The 16,392-nt window shown below is 41.3% G+C and overlaps 1 protein-coding gene across 1 annotated transcript in view; it reads left to right on the forward strand.

Annotated features, from left to right (window-relative positions):
- The window catches only part of ERI1 (exoribonuclease 1), a 29,643-nt gene extending 13,842 nt beyond the window's left edge, over positions 1 to 15,801 (forward strand). Inside the window, exons 3-7 of the mRNA XM_075283735.1 lie at positions 466 to 667; positions 1,083 to 1,166; positions 10,117 to 10,226; positions 15,169 to 15,283; positions 15,412 to 15,801. Coding sequence (XP_075139836.1) covers positions 466 to 667; positions 1,083 to 1,166; positions 10,117 to 10,226; positions 15,169 to 15,283; positions 15,412 to 15,654 — 754 coding nt within the window. The 3' untranslated portion in view covers positions 15,655 to 15,801. The remainder of the gene's footprint in view (positions 1 to 465; positions 668 to 1,082; positions 1,167 to 10,116; positions 10,227 to 15,168; positions 15,284 to 15,411) is intronic.
- The last annotated feature ends 591 nt before the right edge of the window (positions 15,802 to 16,392 follow it).

Genomic DNA, 16,392 nt, shown 5'->3' on the forward strand with positions numbered 1-16,392 from the left:
TTAGGGGGTCTTAAACTAATGTTTATTGCAGTATACGTTGCAATGTATTGGAAAATACTGATTTACAGGCTATTGTAGGCTCCCAACTGTCATATTACTGGCCCTGGATTTCATTCCTGGAAATCCACCCCAAAAATGTATTTAATAGGTTTCACCCCGGTAACACTATCTTTAACCGTGTGGCAACTTTTTTTGAGAAGCGATGATGCCATTAAATTCTAAAAGTTATTTTCCAAACGAAATGGAAAAAATGTTTTGCTTTCAACTTCTGTCATGTGTTCTATGTTCACTTGTGAATAAAATATGGGTAAATGAGATGTCCAAATCATTGCATTCTTGCTTCCTTCACATTTTACTCATTACAACTTTTTACAAATTTAGAGATGTAGATCAGAGTCCTATAACATTAATGTTTGTGGTAATGGTACTTTTTTTTTTTTTTTTTTTTTTTCTGTCTCCACAAAGAGGTGTGAAGGATGTTCTGAAGAAGCGCCTCAAGAATTACTACAAAAAACAGAAGCTAAAGGAGCCCAGTGACTCTAGCTACTATGACTACATTTGTGTTATTGACTTTGAAGCCACCTGTGAGGACAGCAATACACCCGATTACATCCATGAAATTATAGAGTTCCCCATCGTCTTAATAAATACAAAGACGTTGGAAATTGTAAGTTTAGAAATTTGTGGAAATTTAACATGTCTATTGATTGTGATTTTCATCATTCCAAGACTTTCTTTTTGATGTTGCAATTTCAGTGTATGTCCTTTCTTTTAACAGTCCAATTCTGCAGATACATTTTCTATTATTTTCCAGTATCATGCCAACATGTGTTCAGTAGGATAGGTAAAAGTAATGAACAGTTAGAAGAAAGTATGACTGCCAAGTCTTTCCATACAGGGTTTATTCCTGGTCTGTTACTAGAGAGAGGCATAGATCTGTAGAAGTTGTAGAAACGGCAGAAAATTTTTCATTAAAACCTATTGCGTTTTGTTTTTAGATTTGTTGAAGTAATTTTGGTGTCAAAGGTAGACTCCTCATTTAGCTATTATTGAGATGTTTCTATTTTGCTCTCTCTTTAAAGGAGGATACTTTCCAGCGGTATGTTCGGCCAGAGATGAAGCCACAACTTTCTGAATTCTGCATTAATCTTACAGGAATAACTCAGGCAAGTATTTGGTTTAATGATGGTGAATGACATAACCCCTTGGCGCTCTATGCTGTAATAGTACACCATGAAGAGTTGCTAATTAGCATGCCATGCCATACTATTACAGCATAGCCCAGACATATAGCATAGTAAAAGAGGTCATCTCCGCCTCTAGGTGATATCTTCTCCACTGACATTTCTAGCCAGTTTTAACCTAGTGTCCAGAGGAGGCAGACTCGGGGCTTTGAAGAGAAAGGTCTGCAACGTTTTCTATAAAATTTAACTTTTAATCCATTGGTTTATAAAAATAGCAAAAAAACATACATTGTGAAAAGTCAGAAAAGCATAGTGACAAATTGTGATTTAAAAAAACGCTATCACTGACGCGTTTTGGGACTTTAGCTTTCCTTAGTCATAGCATAGATGGTATTCAGTGAACTACTGAGACCTCTAAGGGCTAGTTCACACGTGAACTGCCCGCGCGGGTTTTGACACAGAGAGAGACGCGGCGAGCCGCGTCTCTCTCTTGTCAAAACCCGCCCGCCGCGACCATCGCTGTCGCGGCTTAACCCTCTGCTGTCGGCTCAAATGAATGAGCCGACATAGGAGGGAGCTGCGGGGGGCGGAAGCCGCGCGACTGAGACAGCGCGGCTTCCGCCTGAAGAAAGGACATGTCCTTTCTTTTCTCCGCTAGCAGCAGCTCGCCGCTAGCGGAGAACAGAAGCCCGGCGGTCTCCATAGACCACCATTATAAGGGGAGGTTTTGGACGCGAATTCCGCTGTCAAAAACCTCCCCTTATACTCACGTGTGAACTAGCCCTTACGTGTGTGTGTGTGTGTAAAGGAAAACTCACTCTGATTTTGCTTGTTGCTTTTCAATAAAGTTTTTCTATATGTCGGTTCTATTTCTCCTTTTACCATGTTCTTGAACATATCTAATCTAATATACATCAAGAACAATTCATAATACTAGATGAGTAATAAATATGTTTCTTAATACTATGTGCATAGGAAAAGATTCCACTTAAAATGGTTCCCCTTTACTATTCTGTCCCTTATTAGATCTTCTCTCACTTTTGAACAAAAACCCTATAAATTAAATCTGTTTAACACAGTCAAACATTGCCCCATCTGCAAGAAACATTTTTCTTTAAGAAACGCAAAAAAGTGTATCTCTTTACAATGTCCCATTCACGTGACCTCAATCTACCAATCCTCTTTGGTCACATGATCTAAAGTAGCCTAAGGAGATTAAGTAAGATAAGAGAGATATTCCTTTAATAGTCCCACAATGGGGAAATTTCAGTGATACAGTTTCATAGATGGTACAGTAGTATATAGCAAGAGAGAAACACATAGAAGCTCATGGCAGATAGAGAAATCCTAGGAAGTAAAGGTTTCTTTTTAAAAAAGAGGCTTTATGGATTACGCAGTTCAATTGTAGACAACCACAAGGTATGAACGTAAGAATGGATCTATCCCTAGTCTATTAATATCTATTAACGGACATTGCAATATTAGTCATCAAACAAAGATCCGACCATAAACATATTTTGAATTACTAGCGTTCGGTCCAGATGGGATGTAAGATGCGGGAGGAGAATAGGTCCTGGCGCTCCGCTCCAATAGAGGCTGATACAGACTCTCACTGGTTGACGTCATACATGTGACCAATGTAGATATAGTATAATGAATGGATTTGTTGAAGCTAGCTTGGAAACCTTTACTTAATCTCCATAGGCTACTTTACATCATGTTAAGTGGAATATTTTCCTATGCATATAGTAGTATTAAGAAACATATTTATTTCTCATCTAATATTATGAATTGTTCTTGATGTATATTAAATTAGATATGTTCAAGATCGTGGTAAAAGGAGAAATAATAGAACCAACATATAGAAAAACTTTATTGAAAATTAACTAACAAAATCAGAACACATGTATAGACTAAAGCTGGGCATATATATATACACACACACACAAGTAAGAGGTCTCAGTAGTTCACGGAATACCATCTACGCTATGACTAAGGGACGCTGAAGTCCCAAAACGCATCAGCGATGGCGGTTTTTAATCACGATTTTTGTCATTGTTTTTCTGACTTTTCACAATGTATGTTTTTTGCTATTTTTATAAACCGATGGATTAAAAGTTAAATTTTATAGAAAACGCAAGTGCTGCGGACCTTTCTCTTCATATATTCGCTAATCCTGCTTTTTGGAGTCCAAAAGTGAGGGTCGTGCACCTTTTGAAGTTTACATGTGAAGAAACGGTGAGCTTCTTTATTGACATTTCTTTCTCTAAGCTACAGTAGCTGTAAAAAGTTTCCATAAGGCCAGTCTGAGCCCATCTGCTCCTTCTTTCTTCCACCTAAGCTAGTTCAGGACCCTCCCAGCCCTTCTCCAGCAGTTCCCACACCGCTGGCCTACCTTCCTGGGCCATAAGTGATCTTGCCAAACTTAACCAATATGTGATGGAAACTTTGGAAGTACTTCCTTCCCAGATTGCTGCTCAGTTGGAGACTTTTAGCCCCCCCCCCCTCCAGGTGTCCTCATCATTCCAGTTCCAGGAGCTGTCCTCGCAAAAGGACCAGGTAATCCTACTACAAGTCAGAGTCCTTCTTCCCTTTGTCTGGGTACTCCCCAGATAGGGGCACTCTGACAGGCTTCTGCCTGTCAGAACCCTGTCTTCCCATGCTTCGTCTGTTTCTCCTGGGGTCACTTCCAACTCAGAGCATCAGTGAGGCACATCTATATCTGCTGCTTCACGGGAGCTCATCCATCTGTTCAGATGCCCTACAGATCTGAGGACCTGGATCTTGCTTTTCAAGAGGACCTCTCCTCCCGCAGTCACTGCCTCCTCTGGTCTTGGAGACCAGTGTGTCTCCAAGTGGTTGGAACTTCCCATGGTGGACCCACAATAGCTAGGCTCTCCAAAGCTGCCTTCAATGGACTTTACCTCTTGGCGATCCCTGGAGAGGGAGGACTATTTTGCCAAGGCGGACTTCGTAACGGCTGACTCCTCCCTCTGCAAGTTGACCTCCTGTCTCAAGGACCGATGTTCCACACCACCTTACCTCAGCCGTGTTTATCAGCATGGCTGTTGAATTTGCATAACAAATGCATTTTCTGATTTAACCCCTTGTAAATATGTAAATTCACCTTCATTATTTTTAAACTTCTGTAAGACGCTTAGTTAAGAAACTTCCTAAATGCGTTTTTCAAATATTTCATTGTTGCAGTGTTTAAATTGGGGTATTTAACCCCTTCCCGACATCAGCCATATGGCAGATGCCGGGTATTTATATATGCAGGACTTTATGTCCGTGCATGGTTTCCAGGTGGAGAGGCTGCATACGGACACCGGTGGTTACCTTTAAAAACCCATTCAAATGAATGGGTTTTAAAGCTGACCGTCGGCAAGCGTCCCTTGTCCAGTTTCCACAGGGTTTAGGACAGAAACCCCTGGGCAGATAGTGGCGGTGTGTGTTAATAGAGAAGCCATCCAAAGCCCTGGAATTGGTTCCTCAAAAAATGGTCTTTGTTTTTTGAAAATTTGGAAAATTGATGTTTGATTTGCAACATCTAACTTCTAACATTCTAAAAAAGTTTGGGTTTACAAGAGGTTTTTGAAGTGAAATCCTCAGACTCCTCCTAATAGAACGCCTCCCATTCATTTCAATTGAGTAAGTAGTGGTGGTTTGGTTTTTTTGGTTTTTAATATTCCTCCTAGCTTTTTTGGGTTTTTTTTTTTTTCTCAGCTAGAGGGGGGGGGGGGAAGGGATCTGACCTCTTCAAGCGGATTGCACATGAAATCAGTGGGAGGTGGAAAAAGACTTTTTTTTTTTTTTTTTTTTTTCCCAAAAATGCTAGCGTGGATTTTTTTGTTTAAGTCCATACAGTGTGCCGAAGCAAAGAAAAATACAAAAACCACATCGTTAAAAATAAAATAAAATCTAAGGACCTTTTTTAAAACTTTTTTTTTTTTGTTGTTGTTGATATAGTTTTAACACATTTTGGCTCCTTTCTCTGAAATCCTGCATAATTTTCCACTCTTTCCCTTTTCTTCTGTATTGAATTGTTCCCTTAATATTGTTATAGTATATGGGAGGGCTGAATCTCATGAATGTTCTTAGAAACAAATTTTGTGGGGATAGCCTAAAGTGGCTCGAGCTTCCAGAGTGAATTATGCTCCAAAGACTACCCTCCCCTCAGTATATTATACAGTTAGGGCCAGAAATATTTGGACAGTGACACAAGTTTTGTTATTTTAGCTGTTTACTAAAACATGTTCAGAAATACAATTATACAGTCCTATGAAAAAGTTTGGGCACCCCTATTAATCTTAATAATTTTTAGTTGTAAATATTTTGGTGTTTGCAACAGCCATTTCAGTTTGATATATCTAATAACTGATGGACACAGTAATATTTCAGGATTGAAATGAGGTTTATTGTACTAACAGAAAATGTGCAATATGCATTAAACCAAAATTTGACCGGTGCAAAAGTATGGGCACCTCAACAGAAAAGTAACATTAATATTTAGTAGATCCTCCTTTTGCAAAGATAACAGCCTCTAGTCGCTTCCTGTAGCTTTTAATCATGTCCTGGATCCTGGATGAAGGTATTTTGGACCATTCCTCTTTACAAAACAATTCAAGTTCAGTTAAGTTTGATGGTCGCCGAGCATGGACAGCCCGCTCTCAAATGATCTGAAAACAAAGATTGTTCAACATAGTTGTTCAGGGGAAGGATACAAAAAGTTGTCTCAGAGATTTAACCTGTCAGTTTCCACTGTGAGGAACATAGTAAGGAAATGGAAGACCACAGGGACAGTTCTTGTTAAGTCCAGAAGTGGCAGGCCAAGAAAAATATCAGAAAGGCAGAGAAGAAGAATGGTGAGAACAGTCAAGGACAATTCACAGACCACCTCCAAAGAGCTGCAGCATCATCTTGCTGCAGATGGTGTCACTGTGCATCGGTCAACAATACCGTGCACTTGGCAAAAGGAGAAGCTATATGGGAGAGTGATGAGAAAGAAGCCGTTTCTGCAAGCACGCCACAAACAGAATCGCCTGAGGTATGCAAAGCACATTTGGACAAGCCAGCTTCATTTTGGAAGAAGGTCCTGTGGACTGATGAAACAAAGATTGAGTTGTTTGGTCATACAAAAAGGTGCTATGCATGGCATCCAAAAAACACAGCATTCCAAGAAAAACACTTGCTACCCGCTGTAAAATTTGGTGGCGTTTCCATCATGCTTTGGGGCTGTGTGGCCAATGCCGGCACCGGGAATCTTGTTAAAGTTGAGGGTCGCATGGATTCCACTCAGTATCAGAAGATTCTTGAGAATAATGTTCAAGAATCAGTAACGAAGTTGAAGTTACGCCGGGAATGGATATTTCAGCAGACAATGATCCAAAACACCGCTCCAAATCCTCAGGCATTCATGCAGAGGAACAATTACAATGTTCTGGAATGGCCATCTTAGTCCCCAGACCTGAATATCATTGAATATCTGTGGGATGAGTTGAAGCGGGCTGTCCATGCTCGGCGACCATCAAACTTAACTGAACTTGAATTGTTTTGTAAAGAGGAATGGTCCAAAATCCCTTCATCCAGGATCTGATTAAAAGCTACAGGAAGCGACTAGAGGCTGTTATCTTTGCAAAAGGAGGAGCTACTAAATATTAATGTCACTTTTCTGTTGAGGTGCCCATACTTTTGCACCGGTCAAATTTTGGTTTAATGCATATTGCACATTTTCTGTTAGTACAATAAACTTCATTTCAATCCCGAAATATTACTGTGTCCATCAGTTATTAGATATATCAAACTGAAATGGCTGCTGCAAACACCAAAATATTTAGAACTAAAAATGATTAAGATTAATAGGGGTGCCCAAACTTTTTCATAGGACTGTATATATAATATGGGCTGAAAGTGCACACTCCCAGCTGCAATATGAGTTTCCACATCCAAATCAGAGAAAGGGTTTAGGAATCATAGCTCTGTAATGCATAGCCTCCTCTTTTTCAAGGGACCAAAAGTAATTGGACTCTCTTGGAGTCTCCCTCGTAAACCTGTAATCAATGAAGTAGTTAAAAGGTCTGGGGTTGATTCCAGGTGTGTGGTTTTGCATTTGGAAGCTGTTGCTGTGACCAGACAACATGCGGTCAAAGGAACTCTCAATTGAGGTGAAGCAGAATATCCTGAGGCTGAAAAAAAAGAAAAAATCCATCAGAGAGATAGCAGACATGCTTGGAGTAGCAAAATCAACAGTCGGGTACATTCTAAGAAAAAAAGGAATTGACTGGTGAGCTTGGGAACTCAAAAAGGCCTGGGCGTCCACGGATGACAACAGTGGTGGATGATCGCCGCATACTTTCTTTGGTCAAGAAGAACCCGTTCACAACATCAACTGAAGTCCAGAACACTCTCAGTGAAGTAGGTGTATCTGTCTCCAAGTCAACAGTAAAGAGAAGACTCCATGAAAGTAAATACAAAGGGTTCACATCTAGATGCAAACCATTCATCAATTCCAAAAATAGGCCAGAGTTAAATTTGCTGAAAAACACCTCAAGAAGCCAGCTCAGTTCTGGAAAAGTATTCTATGGACAGATGAGACAAAGATCAACTTGTACCAGAATGATGGGAAGAAAAAAGTTTGGAGAAGAAAGGGAACGGCACATGATCCAAGGCACTCCACATCCTCTGTAAAACATGGTGGAGGCAACGTGATGGCATGGGCATGCATGGCTTTCAATGGCACTGGGTCACTTGTGTTTATTGATGACATAACAGCAGACAAGAGTAGCCGGATGAATTCTGAAGTGTACCGGGATATACTTTCAGCCCAGATTCAGCCAAATGCTGCCAAGTTGATCGCACAGCGCTTCATAGTACAGATGGACAATGACCCTAAGCATACAGCCAAAGCTACCCAGGAGTTCATGAGTGCAAAAAAGTGGAACATTCTGCAATGGCCAAGTCAATCACCAGATCTTAACCCAATTGAGCATGCATTTCACTTGCTCAAATCCAGACTTATGGCGGAAAGACCCACAAACAAGCAAGACCTGAAGGCTGCGGCTGTAAAGGTCTGGCAAAGCATTAAGAAGGAGGAAACCCAGCGTTTGGTGATGTCCATGGGTTCCAGACTTAAGGCAGTGATTGCCTCCAAAGGATTCGCAACAAAATATTGAAAATAAAAATATTTTGTTTGGGTTATGTTTATTTGTCCAATTACTTTTGAGCTCCTAAAATGTGGAGTGTTTGTAAAGAAATGTGTACAATTCCTACATTTTCTATCAGATATTTTTGTTCAACCCTTCAAATTAAACGTTACAATCTGCACTTGAATTCTGTTGTAGAGGTTTCATTTCAAAACCAATGTGGTGGCATGCAGAGCCCAACTCGCGAAAATTGTGTCACTGTCCAAATATTTCTGGCCCTAACTGTATTTTGCGAGACCACTGTTGATTACATTTTACTGTGTGGGACCTCTGTGGAGCATATTCTACTGTGTGTGGGGCTGCTGTGGTGTCTTACCTTGCAGGTTTTATGCACCATGTCAATTATTTCTACAAGTTTAGACTCCGCTTTTAACTTATGCAAAGCAAGGTGGGAGGCTTAGTCAGCGGCCTAGGAATTGGAGCTGAAAGTCACAGTGAAAACCAGCCACATTCTGGTTTAGCCTAAGTGAATATTGCTTGAAGCCCTTCAATCACTGTGTTGCAATTTGCAGTAGGAGATTATTTCTGCTTTAATTTTCTTCATCTTTAAAAAGTAAAAGAGCCCTGAAGTTTATGGTTAATATGGCCTTTGGCTTTGTCATAGAGATTGGACTTGGAGTAGTACCGTATTTTACGGACTATAAGGCGCACTGGACTATAAGCCGCATTGCCCATGAGCGCCTTATAGTCCGTCTCGGTTCATATATAAGGCGCACCGGACTATAAGCCGCAGTCCGGTGTGCATTATATGTTATTGAAAGCGGCGGCAGGCAGACTTTGCCAGCGGCCGCTTAACCCCCCGCGTGCCAGCCGCTTCTACTGGAAGCGCTCGGCAGGCGAGGAGGGGCTCTATCAGCAAAATCATGCTGATAGAGCCCAACCGTAAAAGTTACATTAAACTACCCAACACCCCCCCCCCCCCCCCCCCCCCCGTTTTAAAATAAAAGCCTGAAACAGAATGTGAAACTTTCCGAGCGGTGCAGGGTGGGCGGGCATTCAGGCCTCCGATGTTCAGTCCTCCTCCTCCAGCGCTCGCTAACTGATAATGGCCTGGGCGCATGCGCAGTAGCCGTAGTAGGAGCACTATGATATTGCGCATGCGCCCAGGCCATTATCAGTTTGCGAGCGCCGGAGGAAGTGGTCAGGACATCGGAGAAAGAGGAGGCCTGAATGCCCGCCCGCCCGCCCTGCACCGCTCGGTAAGTTTCACGTTCTGTTTCAGGCCGGCGTGACAGCAGGGCTGCCGGACACTTCCCATTCATTTCTATGGGAGCCGGCATGCGAGCGCTCCCCATAGAAATGAATGGACTGCTTTTTTCCATTCATTTCTATGGGGAGCGCTCGCATGCCGGCTCCCATAGAAATGAATAGGAAGTGTCCGGCAGCCCTGCTGTAACGCCGGCGTGTACGGCTGTGATACACGCTGGCGTTCCGTAGTGTGAATGCACCCTTACGGTGCCTTTTATGTATGTATGGAAGCGGCACGCAGACTTTGCCGCCGCTTCCATCCATATATAAGGCGCACCGGACTATAAGCCGCACTTACGATTTCTGAGGAAATCGTAGGTTTTTATGTGCGCCTTATAGTCCGGAAAATATGGTAGATTTCAGGAGGGGTTATCAGAAATTGCGCTGTCTCTTGAATGTATCACAATGATCAGTTATTAGATGTCTGGTTTCGCACAATTTTAAGTTTAACAAGCTGAGTTTTTTTTTTTTTTTTTCTTCAGGAGATTGTTGACAAGGCTGACACATTTCCTGTGGTTCTCCAAAGTGTAGTGGATTGGATGAGACAAAAGGAATTGGGAACAAAGTTCAAGTATGCCATCCTGACAGATGGGTAAGGACTTCAGCTTTAATTTTCTCCCTTTTATTTTTTTTCTTGTTGTCCCTCGTTTTTTCCTTTTTTGGGCCTTTTCTTTGGACCCTGTAATTTTCTGAGCACCCAATCACTTGATTTTCCCCCCACAAATACAGAGGTATTTCGATGCTCCTACTAAAATAAATACTAGGCAACATAACACGACCGTATAAATACAGAATGTGAACAGTTACCGTAAGTGCATCTGTAGGCGTACAGTACTAATCTGTATAAAAGGAAACGTTGCTGATCATAGTACGGTTGGAAAAAGACATATTAAATCATTGGATTGAATGATATTCTATACATTTTCATAAGCCTCAATGCTATTTTTCTGTTACCTAAGCTTTTATTGAAGATGTCAGTTGTGACCAGCCCTAGGGTAGTCTATTCCACAGATTCCCAATCCTTACAATGAAAAAGTCTTGTCTGCTCTTGAGACTAAACCTTTATTTTCTCCATGGCGGAGGTAGTACCACCTTTTGTCTTTGGAGGGGATTTTACATAGAACAGCTTTTCTCCACAGGTTTATCATATCACCACTTCTTCAGACTAAACAGATTTAATTTCTTGAATCTCTCCTCAAAACTGAGGTCCTCCATGCTTCTTACCAGTTTTGTGGTCCTGCATTAAATCTTTTCCAACTCTAGAACATCCTTTCTATGAACTGATGTCCACAGCTGAACTGTATAATCCACATGGGGCTGCACAAATTACTTACATAGTGATATTACTTCCAGCGAGTCCATTCCCCTTTTAATACGAGACCATATCCTGTTGGCCTTGGAAGCAGCTGATTGACATTGCATGTAAACTCTGGTCTTTCACCACCACTGACTCTCCCAGCGTTACTCACCCTAGGGAATATGCTGCAATCAGATTATTTTATACCCAAATTCATAGCATTACATTTACCCACATTGAACCTTATTTGCCACATGGAAGCCAAACTCTCTGTCCAAGTCTGCTTGTAACCTAACCACAACCTCTATAGACTGTACTTTATTACACAATCACTTGGATTAAAAGAGGAGCAAGTATATCAGTGAAAAACAAGTATACCCAGTTGTAAAAATAGCGTATACTTATATTATTATTTTATTATTATTATAAAGTCTCAAATTCTGCGCAGAGTGTCCTTCCAGCACAGAACTGTCTAAAAATAACGTACATCCGATGTCAATGAGGTCCCTTGGGCTCTGCTTATATCCACTATTTTTACCATCTGTCTTTCGATTCTTGTCCTCCAACTGACCAGAAAAAAAGGAACTCTGCAAAGATGTGAACCTAGCTTTATTAATTCACCACTGCTAAAACTGAATCTAGACCTAGATTAATGTCATCTAGCCTTGATAGGATTTAAAGGGAATTTGTCAGCAGGAAAATTGATATCAAGACAAATAAACCTGTAGGGCTGCATCTACACTTTCCAGTGATTGTCTTACTTATTCTGCATTGCAACACTATTTTTTCTTATTCATATTAGCTGAAAAGGGCTTTGGGAGGCATTTCTTCTGCTGGGTCTTTGCTCCCCACTCTATAAGGCTGCCTTCACATGGAGTTTATGCTCCGCTCATTCAGACATGTAAACACGTGTCAAAGTGACTGCTGCAAAACAGATCCCATAGACTTCAATGTGTGCCGGTCATGAAACGCGCGTCTCACATTGAAAGCAATAGGTAAAAAAGCCTCCCATTGATTTCAATGGGTAGCACACGTAAGACAGAACCCTTTGAAGTAAATGGGATTCTGTTTTACACCGCTCATCTGACACGTGTTTTATGTGTCAGAATGAGCGGAGCGTAAACTTCGTGTGAATGCAGCCTAAGACTACCTCTGATAGCACGTCACTCAAGCAAAGGGTGGTGGAACTGGGTGGCAGTTATTCAGAGCATGGAGTGAGAAGCCCCAACAGGAGAAGACACTCGCCTAAAGCCCTTTTCAGCTAATTTGCATAAGAATAAAATCCTGATTTTTGTGAAAATGGAGCTGCAAATCAGAATAAGGCAGGCATCTTTAGAATGTGTTGAAGCCGCCCTACAAGGTACTGATGTTAGTTTGTTACTGTTTTTTTTTTTTTTTTTTTTTTTTTCTGCTGACACTCCTTTTAATCCTTTCAGGACCAAACGTCATTGATGCCCCAGTGCTCAGGATAAATTTAGCACTTTTGTATGCATTGCTTTACACAGCAATATCTTTTTAATGGCTTTTCATATCTCAATTAGTATTATAGGACACACAAGGCTTGAAATGAGTGGCCTTATTTGCTAAATAAGTGTGAATATTTTTATATATATATATATATATATATATATATATATATATACTCACACTATTGCACATAAACTTATGAAAATGTAATTTTCTAGTTCTTATTACAGGGGCTACGTATTTGTATAGGTTTTTAACAAAAAAAACCCATTTTATATGGATTTAGATACAGCATGCCTTATTTTTGTGCTGCTAGTCAATATGTAAATTAACTAGTAGTTTGATGTAGAATAGGGCTGTAAACTGCTGTTATATCTAGCTGGGCTCCCTGCTGAGAGAGCTAACATCCAGGAAGAAGGTGAAGGGAGTGGCTGGCAGGGGAGTGAGCTCTGCTAGCACAATGTGAATGGGAAGGCTCTTTCATTCCACACTGTAAAGAGTTACATTTTGCAGATAAGTGATGATAAAAGTCCTAAAAGCTACAGAAACTCCAGGACAATAACTTTAGCATGGAGATTTCAGCATTTATCACTCCTATATGATTAGTTGTAAATCATAGGTGGATGACTTTAACGTCACTGCAGCATCGGATATTAAAGCCATGTAAATAACCAGATTAACAATGTCTAGGGGTTAAAGGGTTTTATTATGCTCTCAATAAGTATAAAACAGAGCTTCTCTAATTAAAATCATACCATGCTGCTGCCCATTAATGTTTCCCTACTGCTAATTGATTTAGTTGGCCCCCAATGATTCAGATTCCAGAGGTTTTCCAGACAGAGGGGGGGATCCCAGAAACACTTTAACCTGCATTCTTTAACACACACACTAGCCAAAAGTCACGGGAAGGCGTGTCCCAGTGCCGTTTGTATCAGATATGATGCTCAAACAGTGACGTGATGCGCTAGTGTCACCAGGATATCTGAATAGACAGGTGTCTCGTAAACATGGCAGCACATTTCGAGTTAAGTGACTTTGAACATTGGGCGATAATTGGTGTAAGACGCATGGCATAGCATTTTGGAGATTACCCAGCAATTTGTGTTTCCGAGGTCAACAGTGCCTCGGGTGGACCTGCAATATCGCGTAGACAACGTTGGCAGCCACGTAGACCGGCACACCGGTTGACCACAAGTGTTCAATGTACGGACGTCGCGTCACCTGCACAGTCATACGGGGCTCTGGATGGTCTCCTGTGGGTCAAATTGCCACCGATTTGAATGTGGGGTGCCAGGACCCCATTTCCACCAGGACTGCACCGCATAGACTTAATCAGTTGTCACCCGACCATTGTCCCTTTGATGTCACAACATGGAGCTGTCATGGGCCTGCGACCATCGTCATTGGACTATAGAACAGTGGCGGCATGTGGCATAGTCTAATGAATCTCATTTCCAGTTGTACAGGGCCAATGGGCATGTGAGTGTGGTGTATGCTCCATGAAGCCATGGGTCCTGCATGCCAACAGGGATGTGTCCAGGCAGGTGGTGGCTCTGTCATGGGCAGTGTTCACATGGTCGCAATTGGATCAGTGACTAGTGCTCGATATGTGCAACTTATGGCAACTATCTGCAGCCATTTTTGGTGTTGGAGTTCCCTGATGGGGATGCTGTGTACCAACAGGACAATGCAACATGTCATCGCTCGTTGGTGGCACGGTACTGGCTTAATGAACACACCAGTGACCTCACGACCCTAGATTCACCTGCCCGCTCGCCCGACCTCAACCCCATAGAGCATTTATGGGATGCTGTGGATACCAGTGTCCACTCCATGGACCCAGCGCCAACTACACACGACCGAATATGGGCTGCAGTGCAGACTGCGTGGATCAATATCCCTCCAGAACTCTTCCAACACCTTGTCGGCTTTCCATAGAGACAAGGTTTTTTTAGTTGTATAATGCATTTTGGTATTTCCAGTGGTCACAATACCCAAGCTTATACTGTCAGACACTCAATCCTCAGAAGACTTAAATAGTTTGACTAGTTTGGACAGCACTGCATTGAACAGGTCTCCTGACTGTAGGCTAATCGCAGGAGATCTTGTTATTGACAGAGCTGTGAAGTTGTTAGGGCAAACCAACTGACTCTCAGAATTGCCTGACAGCATGGTCGGTCAGAAGTAAAACTCCTCTAGGGGTACGTTCACACAGTGGAAAAAGAAGAGGAAACTCTTCTTCCGCCGCCAACATTTTCACGAGGGCTAGCCGTGACAGGAGGCCGATGCAGTACATCAGCATTCCGTTGTGGCATCTAGCTACTGATTAGGCCCAGATGAATGGACCTAATCAGGAGGGTGTCTCTAGCCGCAGACTCTGCGGCTAAATCGGTCGCGAAATCCGTGGTAAGATTGAGCAGGACGCTTCTTTTTTCCACGTCCTGATGCGATCTCTGCCTCCCATTGAAAATAATTGGATGTGGATTCGGGGAGGAATCGCCTCTGGATTTGGGGCGCAATCCGCCCTCAAAACCAGGGCAGATTCTTCTGTGTGAACACACTGTTATTCATTTAAAAAGTTAGTGATTGAATTCCAATAGAGGTAAATTTGCAATATTAATGATTGGATAATATAATTTAAAAAAGTCAATGTTTGTTAGTAACTCAGTGGCAATATGAAAAGTCACCTAGTCCTTTTAAAACAAAGTTAAAGTTTTGTATTGTTATGGTCATGTGAATATTTACTACAGTTTTCAATATACCTTTGCAGGTCATGGGATATGTGCAAATTTTTAAATATGCAATGTCGTATCAGTCGTATAAAATTCCCACGGTTTGCAAAGAAGTGGATTAACATTCGCAAATGTTATGGGAATTTTTACAAGGTTAGTACACTCTTTGTACTTTGTAGCTATTAATATACAAACTATTATACTTTTTTGTTCAGAATGCATGTTGAAATGTCAGCTACATGTCCATTTAAGATTTATTTATTTATTTTTTTTTTTTATAGGTTCCAAGAAATCAGACAAAGCTGACAATTATGCTTGAGAAGTTGGGCATGAGATATGATGGTCGCCTTCACTGTGGCTTAGATGATTCAAAGAACATAGCACGGATTGCTATTCGCATGCTGCAAGATGGCTGTGAACTACGTGTGAATGAGAGGATGCATGCAGGACAGCTTATGACTGTGTCCAGCTCCTTGCCATTTGAAGGGGCTGCCATTCCTCATAATCCACAGTTCAAAAATTAGCTTTTTATTTTTAGAGCACTTTAAAATGGATTTTAAAGAAAGTTTTGCATCTGATTGCCAGGTGTACAAGCGTGGCACTGGTATGGAGAAAATGATGCCTTTTTATGAATTGCTTTATTGATGTCAGTAATAAATGCTCCAATATAGCTCAAGTGCATTCATAAAACTTTTATGAAATAAAATAAAATTTTGAAAAATTGCTTTTTAAAATGTCAATTTACTCCATAAAGTGATTGTACTTTTTCACACATGCATCAGACAAACTTATGAGCATATGGCTGTATTCTCATCAAATTATGGCTCTACATATGGAATGCATACTGCCCAACACGTGCAACACAGACGCAGTAGGGTAGGTTTATGAAAACTGCAGTTTACTTTAGTCTTCATTACCCTATAACCAACATTTATGACCAGGTGCCACCATTGCTGGCTTGGAGGGAAATCTATACCAGTTTATAGCTGGTGCAGATTTCTTGCATCATTTATTCTGGATTTCTGGCGTAAAAGATTAAAGCTGGTGGGGCCAATGTCCCTGTCCCCAGCATGGCCCCTTTGGGGGATAGTGACAAGTAAAGCACAGAAGAAAAAAAAATACTTTAACACACACACCCAATTTGCACAAAAATATGCAACTTTTTATGCCAGAAAACTGGAGTACAAGACATAATAAATCTGGTCAAGTATGCCTAGATATTAGCATGTATGTAATGTTTACTTCCATTGAAAAAAGACAGT

Source organism: Leptodactylus fuscus, chromosome 1, assembly GCF_031893055.1.
Source record: "Leptodactylus fuscus isolate aLepFus1 chromosome 1, aLepFus1.hap2, whole genome shotgun sequence".
NCBI lineage: Eukaryota > Metazoa > Chordata > Amphibia > Anura > Leptodactylidae > Leptodactylus > Leptodactylus fuscus.